Genomic DNA, 22,734 nt, shown 5'->3' on the forward strand with positions numbered 1-22,734 from the left:
CCACTAATGGCCCAATTTGCCAAATTGGGCCCAACCCCTCCAATGGGCCTTACCTTAAGCCCAAACATCTGACTTCTGATGATCCACTAAGGGCCAAAGGCCCAAAGTCCACTGCCTGGCCCAACCCAAGGCCCAAAACACTCCAAGCCCATAACTGATGTGTACGTGGGGCGTACTCCCTTGTACGCTAAGCGTACTGGCTGAGGGTGGTGTACGTTGCGCGTACCTGCATGTATGCCCAGCGTACTCCTCTGTTAAGCCACTTTTCCATTAAGTGCTTAATGCTCTACTCCATAAGCTACAATTTCATATCCAAGTCCTCTTCAACGTCTAAAACCATAAAGTTGCTTACTTGATGGCTTTGCATGACCCACATAAGCTCAATTCCAAAAATGATAAACTACTCCCATGAAAATGGTCTTAACTCATACATGAACCCATAAAGACCTCAAAGATGGTAACTTTCTGCCTTAGGGACTCATTTAACACTGAGAGTGGCAAATCTAAGTCTAAGAATCATATTTCAACCATAAAGTTCTATCCTTCGGACCAAAATGAACTAAAACTCACAATGGTAGATCTAAGAGATGAATGATCAAGTTCAAAGCTTTATACCTTCATCAAGCTGAGAATGAGTCCCAAAAGCCAGATCCATAAGCTCCTCCTTGATTCCCATCTTTGCAACAAGTTCCATCTTCTTGAAATGCATCAAAAACCACCCAAAATGCACCCACCAAGCTCACAACACTCTTGGATGAAGCTTCCACAAGAAATTAGGGCTTTAAGGCTCTGAGAATGAAAGAGAGGCGCACCCCCTCGGACTTAAGGTGCTTAAATAGTGAGCCAACCCTAAAAATTAGGGTTTTGGAGATCCTGGGCGTAATACCCGTACGTTGGGTGTACGTCTTCAGCACCCGCGATTCATTAACCAGCACTACGTTGGGCGTACCCCAGCTTACGCTGGGCGTACTCACCTGGCGGCCACCTTGCATGCACGGGCTGAAATGCAAACTTTTCCATTCGGGGACCAATTCTGCCAACAACTTCGAAGTACTATAACTTCTTCGTTCTAAGTCCGTTTCCGACGAACTTTATATCCACGAAAAGGTGGCAAGAACCCTACGCTCCTAGCTACACCCCAAGCCTTAAAACCTCTCGAATAAACCCGAGACCCATAAAATACCGAATCGTCAGATTACGCTTATACCCTTGGCCTCCGAAGACACAATCAAACACTTTCAAAATCGGGTGTTACAACTCTCCCCCACTTAAATTAGATTTCTTCCTCGAAATCATTCCTTACCATTCCTCACGCCAAATAAATAAGGCCTCATGGCCACAGCCCCGAGCATACCATAGCCTTTCCAAGGCCACCGAAACCAACCCTCATAGGGTTCTAGAACCCGAAGATGAAGGAATCCCTTGCAACCTGATCACATCTGATTCATCCGAAATATGAAGTTCGAGATGGTCTGTCTCCCTGACAGAAATGCCCACATCGAATCGTCATCGAACTGATTTCACAAGAAACCAGTTTAGATAGAATACTTCCCACTCGTAATACCTTGAGGCTTCCTAACGAACAAAATCACCGATCAACTGCGACTACCGAATAACAAGCAAATCCACACACAGACCCCCAAATTACTGAAGTCGCTCCTACTCCTCTTGCTGCCACATGGATGCTTTCCTGGAGAACACCCGGGGACCTCCCTGATCCCAACCTGCCTGCCAACTATCCGTAACACCGTACATCTACCCGATTGCTGAGCCAAAAACATACTCAGCAGTCCCCTATGACCTCCGAAGAATACCTCGTCTAACCAAAACTGCCCTATCTCCATCATTCCATTGATCCATCCGATCGAGATGGGCTGACAACCTGTCGCCACTGAATATGACGCAAAAGGTGAATACCACTAGAATAACTGTAGTCTTTCATCATACCCGGTCCCCTTCGACCTACCGCTTCCTGATTCCGACATTTCGTGGCTCTATTACGGATAGAGCCACCCGAGGCACATCACAATGGCTTAAACTACTATCAAACCAACCCGTTCACCACCCTGGAATTCTTCCCTCGATGCCCCACATCCCATCTCACTGAAACAAAATCCTGCACGAATTCCGATTCGGGTTCCTATCTAAATATGCATTGTTACTCCGCTCCTATCCAGAGATCCTCGAATCGGCATTTGCGTAATACTCCATAACTCCCCGCCATCCCTTACCTTATCGATAAATAGATACCCTTAACCGATCCCCGAGACTACCAGTCTTGCACCCGGTCCAACTACCACGTTCCCAAGAGATCAAATATCAGGACTACTCAGTTGTAGCCATAATGTGTCACGTACCACTTATCCAGAAGATCCTGCAACTCAAGGTCCAAACCATTGACTCAATAGTCTCTACCAGTTCCATTCCAAATTCCCATAACCATCCGGGCGCCACGGATAACCGATCGAATAACCACCTCCGGCCCTGATTCTATAAAGTTGTGGCTTCCCCACAATCTTGCGAACTGGTCTATCCTAGCCGAAATCATCTGAATGAATTTGTGAATGCTACGGCTCCCCCGCAGTCTTACAATACTTCCCACACTATCTAAACGATAGTGAATGCTACGGCTCCCCCGTAGTCTTACAACACTTTCCACACTATCCGACTGCTAGTGAATGCTACGGCTCCCCCGTAGTCTTACAACACTTTCCACAATATCCGACTGCTAGTGAATGCTACAGCTCCCTCGTAGTCTTACAACACTTTCACCCTCACATGATCACTGACCATAGCCCTATCGCTCATCTATCAATCCAAACACATCTCAACGTTGAGCGCCCACGCGATCTATCCTCCCAACTGAACTCAAACACTGACTGGAACTCTACCTGGTTCCCTCCCCCAAAGCCTGCTATATGACATCAGACGACACGATCCAAATGTTGGGGAGTTTCCCGAACTCCCATCCACGATATCCTATATTCAGTTAGCCCCTAAGGCCGCCTTTCCTCCCCCAAAGGGGAATGTGAGACGTATCCTCGTCTCACGCTCGCTTCTATCCTGGATATCTTAATAACTCTCCCCCACTTAGATTCAACTAAGTCCGCTCAGCATATGAGAATTGAAGGATTCCCAAACCCTCTCTCGTTCTAATGATCAATCTGCTGACGGCCAGTGCTTAACAAAGCTTGAACACCATGAATAACCCTTCCAAAACAACACAATTCCCGAAAACCAGCTAACACTTCTTGAATCCCAACAATGTCAATGACTCTAGTTGTTCAAACTGATATCACACTCAGATCTCGGAGTCCAAAAGTCGGATGCTCCCACAGCACTTCAGCGACAACTTCTCTCTTCCTTTGACAACCCCGGAAGCCTTTCCAAACATAATTGCTAAGGTTACTGGAACCTAGTCATAATTCCCTCATTCAAGCCCTTGAACCAACCCCGAAAATAACTGGAGCAGGTGCACTCACTGCTCCTCCCTGATCGTCAGATAGTCGACCTCCTTGTCGTTCACCTGAACACAACGAAAATATAACGGACTTACTCCCTATGGGCAATCCCTGATGACGTGGCCAAATCCTGCTACACCTGTAGCAACCCAGATCACTGAACAGATTCTGACAACGACTCGGAGCAATCACGGTACACGCGGAATCCGCTCCGCGAGATACATCCATCTGAAGATCTCTCAAAGATTCCTCGACATGCTGAATGACATCTGAAAACCCTTGCTAACCCAGACCATAGCATAAAACTGACCCGAGATCTAACTTATCACAATTCCAAAGTGATGCAAATTCCCGACGTCCACCTGAAGTGGCAGAAGATAGCATATCCGCAAACATCTGAAGGAATCCTGACTACCTTCTCCTGTGTTACCTCGACCATCCTGAGGACATGATGTACACTTCCTTCCATTTCCAATGACAACCCAAACCCCTGGAACGAAGCTCCATCGTGCAATTTCCGCAAGTGTTGCGCTGAATCCGACCCTGCTGGCCTCTCAAAAATAGATCCGAACTCTTGAGCCTTCGCCTGAGATCCTCCAATAAATTCACCTGACCTGAACCTCTCTCATTGAGGTACTCCTAATCAATCTTCCGTCCTCGGCTCTGGGATCCATATCATTCAGGGTCTCGCACCCCGACACACTCACCAGCTCAATCGTCAACGGCTGAACTGCAATAGCTGGAGCAACCTCTGCCCTACCCGGGCTACAACTACTCCCAAGTCATAGTCTCCAATCCTAAAAGCGCAATAGATCACACAATCAATCCTTGCCGTTTGATACAAGAAATCCAAGGTGAACTCAAAATCCTGGTAGTCCTTCCGCTAACTAGCTCTCCACCGGAGCCGGATCCAAACCTTGGTCCTTCCCCTTGCGTGCTCATCCGCATTCTACATAACAGCTATCCCCACAGAACATAACCAACAATTCTCATTCCCATAAGCTTCTTAGATTTTCCAAGACTCTCACTGATTCGAGTATGGATCCTGTGCTTTCAGTAGTACGGGCCAATACTACCTTCCACACCTATCCATACTTTCCTCAGCAATCCTCCCAAATCCTCCAAGTCGCCTACTCCACTGGTGCACCAAATATCCGCTAAACAGCAGCACGATACTCACCGAAGCAACTCCTAGGCTCCCCCTAGGTTCCCAATCTCACCGAACCGCCCCACTAACTCGCTGGAGCATATCCTAGGCTTTCCTAGGTTCCCAACCTCGCCCTGCCATCAGCTGCTAAAGAACTCCCCATGATGCCAACCATCCACCTCCTGGATATCGTCATATCCACTTAGTGGCTGACTCCCATCACTTAAGAGTTCCACAAAGCACAAAGCAAGCAACATTCATGCAGTAGCACTCTGATCCAAAGAACTATCATAGAACGTTCAGCCCACAAACCATGACCCATGTTGTCCACATCCACCCTCGCTGCCGGCTGCCTTATGCATGCAAATTATACACAGAACAGGATCTAATAGACTGTAGAATAATAGACTCTACCCTAAGACCACAGAAAATAAGGTCAAATCAACTATTCTAAGGCTATAAGATCCTAACCATATATAATTTTCAAAACATACACATTGCAGTTACAAATACCAATTATCATTCTTATTTTAGCATGGCATCCAATATACTCATGGCTACAAGCACCACATATCAGGCCAACCTATTGTTGACTACTCAGCACTAGCATACAAGTCTACCAGCTCATACAACATATACATGCATCTCCCCCAACCCTAACTAGCATGCGATTTACAGATTCATAATCAAATCATAGCAGATAACAAATGTGGGTATTCTGGGGAAACTTACTCGAGCTTGGCTGATTGAATTCACCACACCCTTTCTTGTCTTAAAAATTCTTTACTTAAAACATTTTTCCTTTTGAAAACTTAACAGATCCTCAGTTTGAGTTCAGATACACCCGAAAGTATGTCCGAATCCCTCAAACCAAGGCTCTGATACCAACTTGTAACGACCCAAAAATCAAGGGTAAAAATTTCATTTTTAATATAGCTAAAACATTGATACCATTTACTTCAAACATTTCAAATCATCGATAACTAAATCATTTATCAGAGTTCATCCCAAAGTCATTCATTGCGGAAATCATAGGTGTGTGCACTGCGATCAATCCGAGCTCTCCTTTTCTAAAAAACTCTGTAAGTTAAGTTGTACTTATTATACTTTAAGTGTAACTTATATTTATGTTTATAATCTTTATTATGGACCTATAAAATCATATTTATCAGTGATTCCATGTCATAATATTGATTGATATACTTACGGGGGTAATGTCTAAACTAGATATAGTAATGTGTGTAAAGTGGGATTTCCAAACAATATACTTTATATACCAAACGGACCCTACCTCCGATATAATCTTACATAGTTATTCTTTATCAACTCTAGATCATTATTCATTGGGATTATGGAGGAATCTAGACTATCATTATTATAGTTGATAGTTTCATTTTATTTACTTCTTTTTATAGTTTATTTTAGCATATTTCATTCCTCGGAGCTACCTCCGCGGAATGAGTTCATTCCTTGGAGGTAGCTCCGCGGAATGGATCTTGAGTTTTTTTTAATATCCTGATTTATTTACGATTTTGCCATTCCTCGGAGCTACAGTAGATTCCGCGGAGATCCTCAGAGCTACCACTACGGAATGCATGTCTATATCCGGAAATGTCTATTATCATGTCTAAATTTGGAAAATACCCCCATTTTTTTACTATTGTCGGTATCTTCCCATTTAACAATGCCCAATATTTGAGGTACATATAGAAATTGTCTTATTTTTATGTTTGTTTAATTTAATAAAAACTTAAATGTTTTTACAGATAAAATTCGTATAACCACTAAAATAATTATTTTCTATTTTTTTTTGGGTTTAAATGCTCCATTTCTTTTTTTTTTCTTTTTTTTTCATTTGTTTTGCATATAAAAGGTACGAAGCGTAGTTTTACCTATTCTTAAAGTTATTTTGTAGAAAGTGAAGGGGGCGGGCGGTTAACCCCGTCTTAGTCAACAGGTTAGAAGTGACACATCATTTAAAATTTTGACATGTAGCTCCTTCCGTTGCCACATAACATATCAATAAATGTCCTTGACATACATAACCCTTTTGTAAATGACATATTCACCCGTCGCTATCTTCTTCCCCGTTTTTCTTCTACTGTTTCTCTCCAAAATTGTTGTTATGGTCGTGTATATGAAGATCGATCTTCATTTTGTTGGCTTTTGTACGAGGTACCCCATAATTAGTTACTTAGATGGAGCGGAGCAAAGGTTCAAAGATGTCGATTTTGTTGGAATGGACAAAAATGAATTTATGTTGTTCATTCAAAGATTTGCAAACGAGGAATGTGTGAATGTGTACTTTTACATGCCCGATATTGAGTTTCCCAATGGATTAAGGATAATAGTCAATGATAAAGATTACCAGGAGTTGATCGAAGTAGGGTACGACAGCGGTTGTGTAATTCATGTGTACATCGATCATCTTGGTGTCAATGTTCATCAATGAATAGTGGATGACCAAGCTGAAGTATGCAGTCGTGAAGAAGAGCAGTCGGGTGTAGGGGGAATAATGCAAACTTACATGGTATGAGAGCTTTTCAGAACGACATTCATGAATTGCAAGGTAATGTACATGATGACCTTGAAAATGTTGATTGCATTCCTATGAATAAGACCCTAAATGATGTTTTTTTGAGCAAGCTATGCCCCAAGGTGCAGTCAATCCCATTAAGTCCACCTCATGAGGATCCATATGTTTAAATAGATGATAATGACTCAATTCTTGAGGAAGTAACAACTTATAATCAAAATGTTCATTGGAAAAGCAAAAACATGTGTTAGGTATGAGATTTGAAAGTCCAAAATAGTTAAAAACATATGTTATGTAATTATGTTGTTGTCAATGGCTATCAGTTATGCTACAAGAAAAATGATAGTAGGAGACTTTTAGTTAAATGTTGTTATGGGCAGTGTAAGTTTAGACTTTGGGCCTCATGGATGAGTGAAGAACATTCTTTCCAGATTAAGTCACTCATAAATGAGCATAATTATGCAAGAAATTCCAAATTTGGATCAATTGTTAGCTATGCTTGAATCGGCAACCATTTTACAACTGAGTTCTTACATAAGTAAAAAATAAGTGTTAGGTTCCTTATGGAAGAGGTCAAACAAAATTTTGGAATAGATGTGAGTATGGGTCAATTTAGGATATCAAAGAAACATGTTATTCAGCTAATTGAAGGCACACTTGTTGAGCACTATGCAGAGCTTTGCTCTTATGGTGAGGAGATAAGAAGATCAAACACTAGATCAACTGTGAAGATGGATGTCAATAGTATGACTGATGGGAAGACTTATTTTAGTAAGTTTTACATATGTTTTGAGGGACTAAAGCAATGATGGAGAGGTAGTTGCGGAAGAGTAATAAATTTGGATAGGTGTTTCTTGAAGGGCTTACGTACTGGAGAGGTAATATGTGCAGTTGGAATGGATGCTAATAATCATATCTTTCTAATTGCATGGGCAGTTGTTTGTGTGGAAAACAATGGGAATTGGAAATGGCTTTTGGAGAATTTAGATGATCCAGAAATGGTAAATGGTTTTGGTTTTACTTTGATGTCAAATCAACATAAGGTATGTAAACTAGTATATCCTCTCATTTTAACTTAAATGTAGTTATTTTGTTTTAATAATTTCCCTTTATTGTGTAGGGTCTGTTGGAGGCTGTGAAAGAGATTTTGCCTACTGCTGAACACAGACAGTGTGCAAGGCATATTCTAGCCACCTTTAGGAAAAGATTCACAGGAGTACATTATGAGAGGATGCTTTGGAAGGCATGTAAAGCATCTACTGAGCCTTTATTTAATACAACAGTGAAGGAAATCCAACTTCTTAACTCTGAAACCTTTGAATATGGAGAAGAACCCAAAATCATGGTGCAGAGCTTTCTTTCAGGAGGGCAGTATGTGTGATGTAGTAGAAAATGGATTATCAAAAAGCTTTAACAATGTCATAAGAGATGCAAGGAAAAAACCAATCATCACAATGTTAGAAGAAATTATATTGTATGTTATGGAAAGACAGTTTAATTTGAGCATCAAAAGTAGTTCATGGCCTGAATTTAAACCATGTCCAACAATTATAACCTTACTTAAGCAGTTACAAAAGCTAAAAGGTAAAAATGTTTTAGATTTTTAATTTGATTACTATTAACATATACTAACTTCATACCAATGTTTTTAGATATTGGCAGGTTCTACCAACTGGTTTAAACCAGTTTGAGACGAGAAAATTGGCAGTCTTATGTTGTGGATTTAGACAAGAAGACATGTTCTTGTAAAGTGTGGCAACTGAATGGCTATGGGTGTGCATTTGTAACGTCCCAAAAATTCATAGTAAAATTTTCATTTTTAAAACAATAAAACATACAAACGAGTTGTTCCAAAAACAATCAAGGTGAACATATTATTTAAAGATCATAGCAGATATTGAAAATTGCCAATGTGGAAAACTCTGGTGGATGCGGTGCAGTCACGTCGGGCCCTTCACTTTCGTACTGGAAATACATAAAAACCATAAACATAAACTGTAAGCACAAAGCTTAGTGAGTTCCTCAAAATACCACAAGTGTCATGGGCTACCCCTATGGTCTTTTCTTGCAATGCCGACGACCAAATCCCGGTTTTACATACAAGTGTCATGGGCTACCCCGTGGTCTTTCCTTGCAATGTCGAGGGCCAAATCCCGGTATTACATACAAGTGTCATGGTCTATCCCCATGGTCTTTCCTTGGAATGTCAAGGGCCAAATCCCGGTCCTGCATACAAGTGTCATGGGCTACCCTTATGGTCTTTCCTTGCAATGTCGAGGGCCAAATCTCGATCTTACATACAAGTGACAGGGGCCAGATCCTGGTCTTTCATACAATTGTCAAGGGCCAGATCCTGGTCTTTCATACAATTGTCAAGGACCATGTACGCATAGCGAACCCTTTAGTACGCCCAGCATACGCGGCTGTCGTCCTGCCAATTCATCAAGAGCTTAATCCTTTAAGCTCTTTTGTCCAAAATCCAGATCTAACCCTCAAATGATATCCTTAACCATAAAGTTTCCAACTTTAGGGTCTTGCATGGCTATTAAGTCTTCAATGTCCAAAAACCCTAACTTCTTAACCCATTAAGACATCCAAGACCATGCATGGAGGAAACTAGGGACCAAGGTCACATTTTTATGGTTCCTAATGACTCCATAATGGATAAAGTTTCCAACTTTATCCATTAGAATGGTCCAAACAACCAAGATCTAGTCTTAAGTCTACAAAGGACCAAAAGTGCATCTTTTTCAACTTAATCCATTAAGTCTAAGTCTCCAACCTTTAGATTTGAATCAATATGATGTTTAGATGGGTAAAGTTTCCAACTTTATCCATAACAAGGTCACAAACTTTCAGTATCTAAAACTTATGCACTAAAGTGACCAAAAACTCATAACACCCAAAACTAGCTAGATCTAACAAATGCATCATCAGGATTCAAGCTTTATACCTCTAGAAAAAAGATCAAGGTGAACAAAGTCTGGATCTACTAGCTCCAATGCAACCAACACTTCTCTAATGAGCTCATTCTTCTCCACGATGCACCAAGAACACTCCAAAGCACTTAAAAACACCTTTTTTTGCTCACAAGGCTCAAACTAGGGTTAGGGTTTCAAGGGAGGGTGTTGGAGAGGTGGAGGCTGATAATGAAATGAGTTTGGGGAAGTTAAGGAGCTTAAATAGGGCTCAAACCACGAAAATAAGGTTTAGGCACTGATCGTGTACGCCCAGCATACTCCTGGTACGCCCAACAGGGATGCCCTAGTACGCCCATCGTACTTCCCCGTACGCCTAGCGTACACGGCTTAACCCAAAACCGTCATAACTTCAAACGGTCATAACTTCTTCGTTTCAACTTCGATTTCAATGATCCTTATATCCACAGAAAGGTAATGAGAAGTTCTACAACCCTATTAACTCTTATTTGCCTTAAAACTTTCCGAAATCAAATCCAAAATTCATAAAATGCCCGAACTATCACTTTACGGTTATACCCTTGGACTCTAAAGCACCAACCGAACTCTCGGATTCCCCATCCCTGTCCCTATCCACGATCAACTTAAAGATTATCCGATCAGACCGGGTGTATGTTTCGCGTTTCCCATAGGTTTTTTTTCCGTCCTTAGTTGCACTAGAGCTAATAGAGAATAATCTTTTTCAAAGAAATATTACTCATTGCTAAAAATAACACCAAGTTAACAATAATATATTCTAATTTATCCTTTTGAGTACTTAAAATCTCATAATTATTTAAATCGTTCATATTATGTAAATTTATGGCTAAATAGTAACTTAATTATAATACTAAGAGCATCTTCAATGAGAACTTGTTTTAGAATTTTTTTTTTCTATTATTTATTTTCATTTAATATCATTGGGATAAATTGCTTTTCATGTATTTATATTATTATTTACTATTCAATATATATTAAAGTAATCAATATAGTATAAAACTTTAAACATCTAACCTTATACTTTGAACATATTTTATTTTTAACCCCTTAATTATATTCTAATTTTAAGTATTTTTCATTTATTTAACTACTTAAATATTTCTATCAATGTTTATATATTAATTTCTAATGTTAATTTAATTCAAAATATTTCATATTAAAGTATAACTTGTTTTAAGATGGCTAATTAAATGATGAGGTTTTATGAATATTTTAGCTCATTTAATTAGAGGTTAAAAATATTACAATAATAAGGTGACAAAAATATTAAATGATAGGATATGTTTATCATTGAAAATACTCTAAATTATTTCAAACATTACATGAAATTGACTCACCTTATATTACATGTGTTACGATTCTTCTCTTATTAGAAAGATTCACCTTATATTACATGTGTTACGATTCTTCTCTTATTAGAAAGATTAGGCCTTTAGAATATCTAAGATATTATATTATCTTCAATTCAAAACTTCTAAGTGTTGTAATAAACTCACTAAACTACTAGATCATAATGTAGACATGCCAATTTAAAAAAGAAAAAAAGAAAAAAAGAAATTAAATAACCTATTGCCTTTTATTTCTACATATAATTCTATCCAATTAAATGGTGACATGTGTAATATTTAATTCTCATTTAATGAAATTTAATGATATTTTAAGATAGTAATATGACACATGTCGTCATTTAAATGGATGAAATGATTGGTAGGAACAAAAGATAGGAGAGGATATTCAATTTCTTAAAAAAAAATTAAAATTAAAAAAATGACCACCCAAACATTTTTATTTTAGATCAAACATCCTTACAAACGGTTATTAAAACCAAAATTCTCAAAGTTTCCAAGAGCTATACAAATCTCCTAATGTTTCCTTTTATTATGTCACTACACGTCACCTCAAGATTCCTAATCCCAAATTACATGATGAAGATAAAGTTATATTACATTTAAGCATAAAGCATATAAACAATAAATGCTAAACTCAACACCTTAAGGCATATTATCACTCATCACTCGTAGTCAACGTTTTGAGCATATAATCACATACCAATCCGAGTATCTAGTTCACATAACGTATTCCATAATACCAATTTAAACACCTCAAATACATTTGCTAAGATATTGTCTGATTTAGACCAACCGACATGGGTACATGTAAGGGTTCATCCATATTTAAATTGTTCTTACATGGACATGCTTTAACTGCAATGTTCTCATGTGATACCCTTCTTATACAGATTTAAAACACTTATTGGAAGAAGATTTATCCACATCCTTAAAAAGAATGTTTCGTCCCCTTTCCCAGTTGATATGGATGTAACACCCAATATTTTATACATTTAAAAACATTAAAATGAAACATCATTTACGGTAAAAACATTTTGTACATTTAGCCCACAAAAGAGGTTACATCAAATATCAACAACAAAAATGAAGCATACACGCTAATTCGCAACTAAAATTAGCGAAAGCTTCACTCTTTCTCATATGCAAGTTTGACATACTCATTAATTCGCAGCTAAAATTAGTGAGCATTTTTATGAAGAAGTAACTCGTGAATTCACAGTTTTTTAGCGATTTGAGTGATCATTTTATAATAAAAAAAATAAAAGAATGGTTATTTAGTAAATAAGCCTAAACTTTAAATTTTTTATACAGAACGTTGTAGTTTAAATGGGTAGACTTTGGTCTGTTAACAAATTTATTATACTAAGAAATAAATTGATTAATATAATATAAGATCAACTTATTAATCTAATGGGTCAAATTGTTTTTAAATTAATATATTTAACTATATATGTCAATCCGAACATAACAGTGGGCTAAATTGGGCTTTTAAGTAGTCCTGTTTGCAGAGTTAACAGAGTCCTAAAATTGCTCGCTAGTCCATGTACATCCTCTAGAACACACATCATGTACTGGTACGGGCAGACGGGCAGCTGATCGGCAATTCGTCATTTCTTCCCGCGCCTTTCACGATCATCTCCACCTCCACCACCGCCGGGTACACTTGTCTCTTCCGTTGCTTCTTTTGGTTTCAACCATGTCATTATATTTTGATCATTGCATGATCACGTATACGAAAAGGCGATGTTGATTTATATACGTTAGATTTGATTCCCGTTCTTACATAAAATATCAAATTCATCACCACATATATGTTTCATCTTTTATCTACGCAATCGTGTTTGAGAGTTTTTTCGTTGATCACTGTTGTAAACCCTAGCTATGTAACGGGGATATTGATGGTTTTTCTTTTAATTAATCGGTCCATAGGCATAAAATTACGTGTGTGATGTGTATGATATTTCGAATTTTTAAGTTTGTTCGTTGTTTCATCGTCGATATCTCCTGTAAACCTAGATAGATTGAATCGACATGGATGATCCTTTTTTTGTGTGTGTGGGTAAACCCTAATTAGACAGAGAAAAGGTACGAAGATGACGCTATCGGAAGAAGAAATGAAGCGTTTGTGTCGGATCCGCAGAACTGTTATGCAAATGCTGAGAGACAGAGGTTATCTGGTTGGAGAATTCGAGATCAATATTGGATTAAACGAATTCTTCAGGAAATTCGGTGAAAACATGAAAAGAGAAGATCTCATAATCAGTAAAGCCAATGCCAATGATTCCTCCGATCAGGTTTAATTCCAGATACCTTCTAATCATCGTTTCTATATATTCACATTTTCTTGTTTACATACATTAATTATCAGAATTTTCAAATCAGATCTATGTCTTCTTCCCCGATGAACCAAAAGTTGGTGTTAAGACCTTGAAGACTTACATTGAACGCATGAAATCAGAAAACGTAATCCGAGCAATATTGGTTGTGGTTGAAAATCTTACACCAATTGCCAGAAACTGCATGAGTGAGATCGCTACAAAGTTTCAATTGGAAGTTTTCCAGGTGATTAATTTAGTGATTTCACGATTAGAAATTAATTATTATAGTGCACAGTGATATCTTGAATCTTGAGATATGGTTTTTAATTTTGCAAGTTCAGGAAGCAGAGTTGTTGGTGAATGTTAAAGATCATATTTTAGTTCCTGAGCACCAGGTGCTTACAAATGAAGAAAAAAAGACTTTGTTAGCAAGATACACTGTCAAAGAAACACAGGTGATTCCTCACATTTTCTCAACATATATACAACAAATTTCCAAAGAGCTATTCGCTAAATTAACTTCCATATTTAGAAGCTTAGTATATACTCTTATTTTTAATATAACCATATTTTTAGTTTCTATCATAAAATGACAATCTGCTGCGTAAGAGCAAAAAAAAAAAAAAAGAAGATAGTCCAAATATATAATTTTTAATCAATAACTTATATCTAAATTACTTATCTTATGTCTAAAATAGTGACAAAAATAGATGTTATGAAAAGTGATGAGTGGTTTTGGTTTTGATGGAATGCAGCTGCCACGAATTCAAGTGTCGGATCCAATAGCACGGTATTACGGGTTAAAACGTGGTCAAGTTATGAAAATTATTAGGCCAAGTGAGACGGCTGGACGTTATGTCACCTACCGTTATGTTGTTTGAATTTTGAATTCGTCAATTTTTGGAAGATTTTTTTTGGCTACAAGTATCGTTAATCAGTTTTCATATTTTGACTATTAGACTAAAGCACTTTTTTTTTTTTTTTTTTTTTTCTGTTTAAGTCCTAATGTACTGAATTGATAAAGTGTTGATATGAAACTAAACATATGAGTATTTTACTTTCTGTTTAAAAATAATAAATTATTATATTTATTTAGTCAAATGTTATAAAATATAAGTGTATAATATCACATTAAATAATTAAAAAAAATAAAATAAAATAATAAATAACTTAAATTTATTATTTAGTTTTAAAGTAAGTTCAACTAATAAAAATAAATCCAAATAATTGTTATTCAATACAAATCACCCTGTATACACCACAACCAAATCAATACAATCCACCTATTGCAAACCATGAAATATTGACACCGAGTTAGTTAACACCAAATATGAATTGATCGACTGAAAAAAAAAATTACGGAAACATGATTAAATGCAATTTTTAATTCTTTGATATAACCAATGTTGTAGAACTCGGTACCTGTTCGGCCGACTACCGAGTAGCGAGTACTCGGGAGTACTCGGATTTTCTAATTCATGTAGAAATATTTTTAGAGAAATTATATATGTCAAAATCATAAGTTGATTAAAATATATAACAAAATTAGAGACATGTGAATACACAAAAATTGAAAAGCACATAATAGGCTTACTTTAATAAATAATTACTGAAAATTTAAGATATATATATATATATATATATATATATATATATATATATATATATATATATATATGTGTGTGTGTGTGTGTGTAGTAATAATTAAATGTGTGTGTGCGTGTTAAATAATAAATCATTAAGTATATTATACATATTAATCACTGAGTTGACCGAGTTTACAACACAGTAAGGGCCGATTGGGGAGTACTCGGGATTCTGTAACTCGCATCGGTAAGGGGCCGAGTAGCGAGTACTCGGAGGAGTAATCGGCCAACACTACGAGTTTTACAACACTGGATATAACCATACCAATTACAGTGGCCGTTCAAAAAAAAAAAACAATTACAGTGAAACCATAAAATGATTATAGTGAAACCATAAAATTAATTGCGAAACCTCATTGAAGCAAATGAAACAATACAACCACAAAACCAAGTTACATTAAAACCATAAAACGGTAATAATTTTGTAAACCTCATTGAAGCAAATTTACATGAAACACATGATTTCAAAACCATAAAACAAATAGTCAAAATGCAAATTGTATGATGTCCGAATACAAATTTAGAGTGAAATTAATGAAATAAGAGAATTATACAATTTCAATAACACAAACTATGATGAAAAGAATGATATATAAAATAGGAGAATATGAAGCTTCAATGTTGATTGGTTTGGAAGAGAAAATGATGATGGGAAAAACAAAGGGAAATAGACTTATTATGGTAATTAACTTTTTAGTTTGTTCACATCTGGGTAACTATTTCTTTTTTGTACACATATAGGTAACAAACTTTTTGAAAGTGGTCACATATGACCATTATGACGGCTGTAGAAGGTTACATCCGGTCATAATGGTCATATGTGAACATTTCCAAAAAAGTTCGTTACCTACATATGTACAAAAAAAAAATTACCCAGATGTGAACAAACCGGAAAATTAATTACCTTGATAACTCAATTTCTTTTCTTTTTATTTTACATTCTAATTTTGATTTGGTATTAAAATTTAACCTAGATGGTAAATATTTTTAAAACCACACCATTTTGGTAAATATCTTTTTAAAATACACTACTTTGTTAACAAAAAAAAAATAAAAAAAAAATAAAAAAAACTGTAGTTTTGACATGGTAAAAAAACACATTGTGGTTTTATAGAATTTTATTGTTTAAGATATTCAATATAAAAATTTAAATTTACTAGAGACTAAAAGTATCAGAGAATGAAGACCAATAATATAAAAAAACACATCGTTTGATAAGCTAAAGCTTAGAATGTTGTTATAGAGTTTCATGTTTTGATTTGCATTTCAAGTTATGGTTTTCAATTGATATGGTTCTCAGATTTTTCTTTCTGATATCAAATTTCTTTTCCTACAAGGATTGTGATGCATTGGGTTGTGGTGGTGGAAAATTCGATGAAGAGACAGTGTATTATGGTGTTGGTTCGCCAAAGTTGAAGGATCGGAAAAGAAGGGACGATGAAGACGTCGATGTCACTAAAGATGGAAAGGAAATAGAAGCTAAGGAGGATGAGAGATGAGATGGTGACTGATGGGGCCCATATTAAAATTTTCAAATGTGGTTTTCAGGTTTAAAGTGAGGAGATACAAATATTTCCGAATAAAAACTTACAGTGAAATTAATGAAATAAGAGAATTATACAATTTCAATAACATAAACTATGATGAAAAGAATGATATATAAAATAGAAGAATATGAAGCTTTAATGTTGATTGGTTTGGAAGAGAAAATGATGATGGGGAAAACAAAGGGAAATAGACTTATTATGGTAATTAACTTTTTAGTTTGTTCACATCTGGGTAACTATTTCTTTTTTGTACACATATAGGTAACAAACTTTTTGAAAGTGGTCACATATGACCATTATGACGGCTGTAGAAGGTTACATCCGGTCATAATGGTCATATGTGAACATTTCCAAAAAAGTTCGTTACCTACATGTGTACATAAAAAAAGTTACCTAGATGTAAACAAACCGAAAACTTAATTACCTTGATAACTCAAATTCTTTTCTTTTTATTTTACATTCTAATTTTGATTTGGTATTAAAATTTAACCTAGATGGTAAATATTTTTAAAACCACACCATTTTGGTAATATCTTTTTAAAATACACCACTTTGTTAACAACTCTAGATTTGACATGGTAAAAAAACACATTGTGGTTTTATAGAATTTTATTGTTTAAGATATTAAATATAAAAATTTAAATTTACTAGAGACTAAAAGCATCAGAGAATGGAGACCAATAATATAAAAAAAACACATCGTTTGATGAGTTAAAGCTTAGAATGCTGTTATAGAGTTTCATGTTTTGATTTGCATTTGAAGTTTATGGTTTTCAATTGATCTGGTTCTCAGATTTTTCTTTCTGATATCAATTTTCTTTTCCTGTAAGGATTGTGATGCATTGGGTTGTGGTGGTGGAAAATTCAATGAAGAGACAGTGTGTTGTGGTGTTGGTTCGCCGAAGTTGAAGGACCGGAAAAAGAAGGGACGGTGAAGACGTCGATGTCACTAAAGATGGAAAGAAAATAGAAGTCGAGGAGGATGAGAGAAGAGATGGTGACTGATGGGACCCATATTAAAATTTTCAAATGTGGTTTCAGGTTTAAAGTGAGGAGATACAAATATGTGGGGTTTATTATGTTTTTCAAATATATAAAAAGTAAATACGTAAATAAGAAAATTAATTAACAAATAAATTAATAAGGGCACAATAGCCTTTTTAGGTAAGACAAGGACCAAACATGCAACAAAAATAAACAGTATGGATCATCCGAGTTAAAAAAATAAGTTAGGGACTAAACGCGCAAATTACCCCCAAACCGCAGAGACCTTTCGTGTAATTTACCCTCACCTTTTCGGTTTGTTCAAATCTGGGTAACTATTTTTTTTCTTGTACACATATAGATAACGAACTTTTTGGAAGTGTTCACATATGACCATTTATGTATAATTGTTATTGCCATTTTATTTTTTCCATAAATATTTTACTTCTATGTTTGTCATGCTATATTTTATTGTTATTTTATTTGAACAATTTAATTTTAATAAATACTAATACTTTTATTAATTTAAAATAACATGAAATTAAAAACTAAGACACATAATAAGAAAGACAAAAAAAACAGGGTTATATTTTTATCTTCAAAGCCACTTCATGCTTTTCTCCGGCGAAGTTACTCACGTCTTGCATATAAAGTTTCATGTTATGAGCTTTTTTTTTTCCTTAAGTTCATTTTTTTGTGCGAACTCTGAATATTTGTTCAAAGGTTTAGTTAGGTTTGCGATCTCCAACTTCACTTCGTGTAGCTCATTAAAATTGTTTGCATCTGGAGTTGATGATTTACCTATGTCTCTTTGTTTGGTTTTGTATCTTCTCATTCGGTAGGTAGATGGTGAAATATCAATTGTGTCAACATCATTGAGGTTAAATATAACACGAGCATTCGATGACGTAGTGTGGTCAAAGTCAGATGTTTTTGTTATTTTAGAACCACCTATATGTGCTTCAGCCGTTTGAAATAAATGGCATTTTGGACAATCTTTGACAACATTCCAAAATTCAACATGTTTGAAACTGCTCTGGTATTCTAATCGGAACATTTTGAGCTTTTTGGGGTTGGGTTTCTGGAACACATTCGAAGATGTTGAATTCAATTAGGGTAACCGAGATTTCAGTTTTCATTGGATAGTGAATGTACGGCCCCATACCGCCATAATAAAATGCAGGATGAAAAAAAATAGGTCGGTCCATTTATGGGTAGAGTGATGAAGGAATTGGGTTGTTTCTAATTAGTATCTTTTGGTTGCTTAGATAAGACATTTTTGTAGTAGAAAGATTAAATCAAGAGTATAAGATAAACTGTTTGACAAGATAAAAATTTTATATGGATGGTTGTATTTGTAAAGGAAAAAAATTCAACACAAAATATCAGTAAAAAAATGGGGGGGGGGGGATTAATAACATACTATAAAGATTGAGGACAGACAGCTAATCGTTATCACAACAACCACTCTCTGGTAACTACCACCACCGTTTAAAACCCCCAAACCCTTCTCTGGTATGAACAACACACTAAACTAACATTTTATGAACTCAAACATGTACATATTCAAAATCTACATTTTCAAAATTAATGAGCCCAAACCTACATATATTTAAAACCAAAATCTAAACATATTATCTTTAAAAAAAAGAAATTGATTTACTAATACATGTAAAAAATAGAGGTTTGAAGACGACTTCATACCATTTGAAAAGTGGTTTGGAAATGATTTCCCACTAAACCCAGATTTGATAATCGATTTTTTTATACTAAGGAACTATGTTATGCACATTTAATTCCATTTTATAGGGGGTTAGGGTTTTGCGGGTCACAACAACATAGAAGTTTAATCAGCATCAAACCACCTAAAATATGCTCCACAAATCAAACCACATCAAGAACTCAATAACTCATTTTTCCCACACCAACAACATATTCAAACATATAATTTTGTGCTAAACAAATAGAAACCCACATTTAAAGAAACTCAGAAATCAGTGTCAACCAAATTAAAACAATATGCAAAATTAGAATCGAACAACATCAAGTATGGATGTTCATATCCACGTCAAAATCGAACCATATGCAAAACAATGACGAAGGGATAAGGAAAATGTGGTTCAAACCTTCTGAGTTTTCATTCCTAATCTAGGGGCACGTGTGCGTTTTTATGCAATGTTGTTATGATTGAGATTTTTCTAATCACGGAAGGAGATTGAAGTTGTAAGTTGGGGTGCAACATTCTTGTTAATTGAAAGTTTTTCCAACAAATAGTTTTGTAAGCAAAAGGATGTAGTTTTTTTTTTTTTTTTTTTTTTTTTTTTTTTTTTTTTTCGAGAAGAAGAAGACGTGTGGTTAAGAAGAGGAAAAAAAATGAGAGGATAGGGTGCAAGAGGGGTGGGTGGGGCCTATTTTCATTTTCCCTTTTTGATATTAGAATAAATAAAAATAAATAAAAAAACTTAAAAATACCATTTTATATGGGTTGGGAACCAACAAGAAATTGAAACCATGAGACCATTTTCATCAAAAAAAAATTACGACTAAACTTGTGACTTTTTATAAAATACAGGGACCATTTATGTAATTTTGTCTTTTTGTTATTTACGAAATTTAATTTGATTAGGGTTCTTGCTTATACGTTTTTTCCCAAAAGGAACTGTTGACGCCCAGAATCATCCATACACCTGAAAGTGATGAAGCTTAAGCAACTAGAAAGTCTACTCGGTAATCTTCAACAGTTCGACAATCCCAAGGTAGATTCATACACATTCATATACTTTGCACGTATCTGTAAACTGATTGTTCTACATGAGCTTTTTTTCATGTTGAATTGGAAAAAAGGCTAATTTCAGATTTACACATGAACAAGTGTTTGGGTTATCTATGACTTGCAGATTGAGCTGGAACAATATCCAACTGGAGCTCACATTGCTTCTCGTATGCTATACACGGTACTTCCTCCGTCTCCCTTCTCTTCTATGTTCCGATTGTTCTTGTACGTTTGTGTTGAGATGGTATTCTAGGTCTAAAAATTGAAACTAAGCTCATATTCTTCATACTCGACTTCAATATTCATATGAATTGCCTCAGTTTTGGGGGGAAAAACTGATCAACTAACTACATCCACCTTGATTACAAATGCGTTCATTATAATAGTTCGATTGATGTCATGAATTCAAACGTGTTCTGTTTGTTTAGAGCAGGGGTATCAATGAGCTGTTTTTGTTAGTTTGGCTGTAATATGTAGCAGCGGCAATGGAAGCTTGTTGATAAAAGCCCTATTTGTTATCATTTCTTTGAGTTTTCCAATTTTACTGATGTAGGCAGAGAATTCATATGGGGATGTAAGCAACAAAGTAGTAGCAGACTTTGGATGTGGGTGTGGCACATTAGGTCTTGCTGCCACTCTCCTTGATGCAGAGTGAGTTTTTTCTTAAAAAAAATCTTGTTCATGGCTTATTTTTCTGTCAGATTTTGTGGTTAATCTTTCAGTTTGTAGTGAGCATAGCAGAAAGTGTTTTATGTATCTGCAATTTGACTCTAAATTGGTCTTTAATAGACATGTCATTGGCATAGATGTTGATGATGAGTCCCTTGAAATTGCATCAATCAACGCTGATGATCTGGAGGTAATTATGACATCAGCAGACACCCTTTATCCTTTATTATTCAAGATTTGTTAATTATTAGTTATCTGATTTAAGGTTCTTTTATGGTGATTTATTTACCAGGTCGAAATGGGTTTAATTCAATGCGAAATCAAGAATTTAAATTGGCGAGGTCACTTATCTTATAACCCTTTTTCTAAATTCCATTTTATTGTATGCTAAAAAAAACTTAATAATTACTGATATTTGATAATTTTTGTTATTTTTGTAGGTCAAATTGTTGATACTGTTGTAATGAACCCTCCATTTGGAACACGGAAAAAAGGAGTTGACATGGAGTTTCTATCTGTTGCATTGAAGGTAAAAATAAAATATCCATTCCTTTTAGTGTCATAATAATCTGTATGAAATATGAATGTATCAGGTTGCTTCTGAAGCTGTATATTCATTGCACAAGACAACAACAAGAGAAGTATGTCTTTTTTTCACTCATGAAAATTACATTTAAAAAAAAAAGGTTTTACAATAAACCAAATTTCGTAAAAATCTATATATTAAAATCCCACAAAAAAAGTTGAATATTTTTCTTGTTTTTGTGATTGTAGCATATCAAAAGAGCAGCATTGCGTGATTACAATGCTAGCAGTGCTGAGGTTATATGTGAGGTACATCAAATAACATTGTATTTTTATATATTTTTTTTCTTATCAAGGCATTTTACTTTGAAAAATATTTCCATTTATAGAATTGTGCTTTCAACATACAATGTTGTAATAAAAAAAAGATCATAAAATGTTATAAACAAATTAATGAAAGTACGTTGCTATTGTAAGTTTCTTAACATATCTTGTAAATTTGCCAGCTTCGATATGATCTGCCAAAACTATACAAATTTCACAAGAAAAAAGACGTTGACATTGCTGTTGACTTATGGCGATTTGTTCCTAAATCAAAACAAGAATCTTCTTCATGAAAAAAGATGTTGCATTGACCACTCGCATTAAAGATGTTGACTTTGAAGACTGATTTTGGGATGGTTTTTATGGTTTTTTTTGTTGGTAATTTATAAATTGTGTGTATATTGTTAGTACAGAAAAAATATAAAGTTGGCTATGAATTAAAACAGTATAATTTTATAAGTAGTTGTAACATCATTTCACTATGTCTAATTTGGTTAG

At 35.5% G+C, this 22,734-nt stretch overlaps 2 protein-coding genes across 4 annotated transcripts; both read left to right on the forward strand.

Moving 5' to 3' along the window:
- The first annotated feature begins 12,994 nt into the window (after positions 1-12,994).
- Positions 12,995-14,729, forward strand: LOC145109690 (DNA-directed RNA polymerases II and IV subunit 5A-like). Of its 3 annotated transcripts, none has more exons than XM_079046884.1 (5): positions 12,995-13,107; positions 13,525-13,744; positions 13,833-14,012; positions 14,110-14,223; positions 14,524-14,729. In XM_079046884.1, the coding sequence occupies exons 2-5, from the start codon at positions 13,544-13,546 to the stop codon at positions 14,647-14,649; spliced, it is 621 nt and encodes a 206-aa protein (XP_078903010.1). In that variant the 5' UTR covers positions 12,995-13,107; positions 13,525-13,543; the 3' UTR covers positions 14,650-14,729. The 3 variants fall into 3 exon arrangements, with proteins under 3 accessions (XP_078903010.1, XP_078903011.1, XP_078903009.1); XM_079046885.1 differs by having other exon boundaries at positions 13,001-13,107; positions 13,529-13,744; XM_079046883.1 differs by lacking the exon at positions 12,995-13,107 and having other exon boundaries at positions 13,201-13,744.
- Positions 14,730-20,566: 5,837 nt separating this feature from the next.
- LOC145109620 (S-adenosyl-L-methionine-dependent methyltransferases superfamily protein) lies at positions 20,567-22,718 on the forward strand. The gene is made up of 9 exons (XM_079046826.1): positions 20,567-20,701; positions 20,843-20,899; positions 21,272-21,369; positions 21,508-21,577; positions 21,680-21,728; positions 21,828-21,916; positions 21,981-22,028; positions 22,162-22,221; positions 22,419-22,718. Exons 1-9 carry the CDS (start codon positions 20,642-20,644, stop codon positions 22,527-22,529), a joined length of 642 nt encoding a protein of 213 aa, XP_078902952.1. The 5' UTR covers positions 20,567-20,641; the 3' UTR covers positions 22,530-22,718.
- The last annotated feature ends 16 nt before the right edge of the window (positions 22,719-22,734 follow it).

This window comes from Lactuca virosa, chromosome 4 (genome assembly GCF_052849685.1).
Source record: "Lactuca virosa cultivar CGN04683 chromosome 4, Lactuca_virosa_CGN04683_v6, whole genome shotgun sequence".
Taxonomy (NCBI): domain Eukaryota; kingdom Viridiplantae; phylum Streptophyta; class Magnoliopsida; order Asterales; family Asteraceae; genus Lactuca; species Lactuca virosa.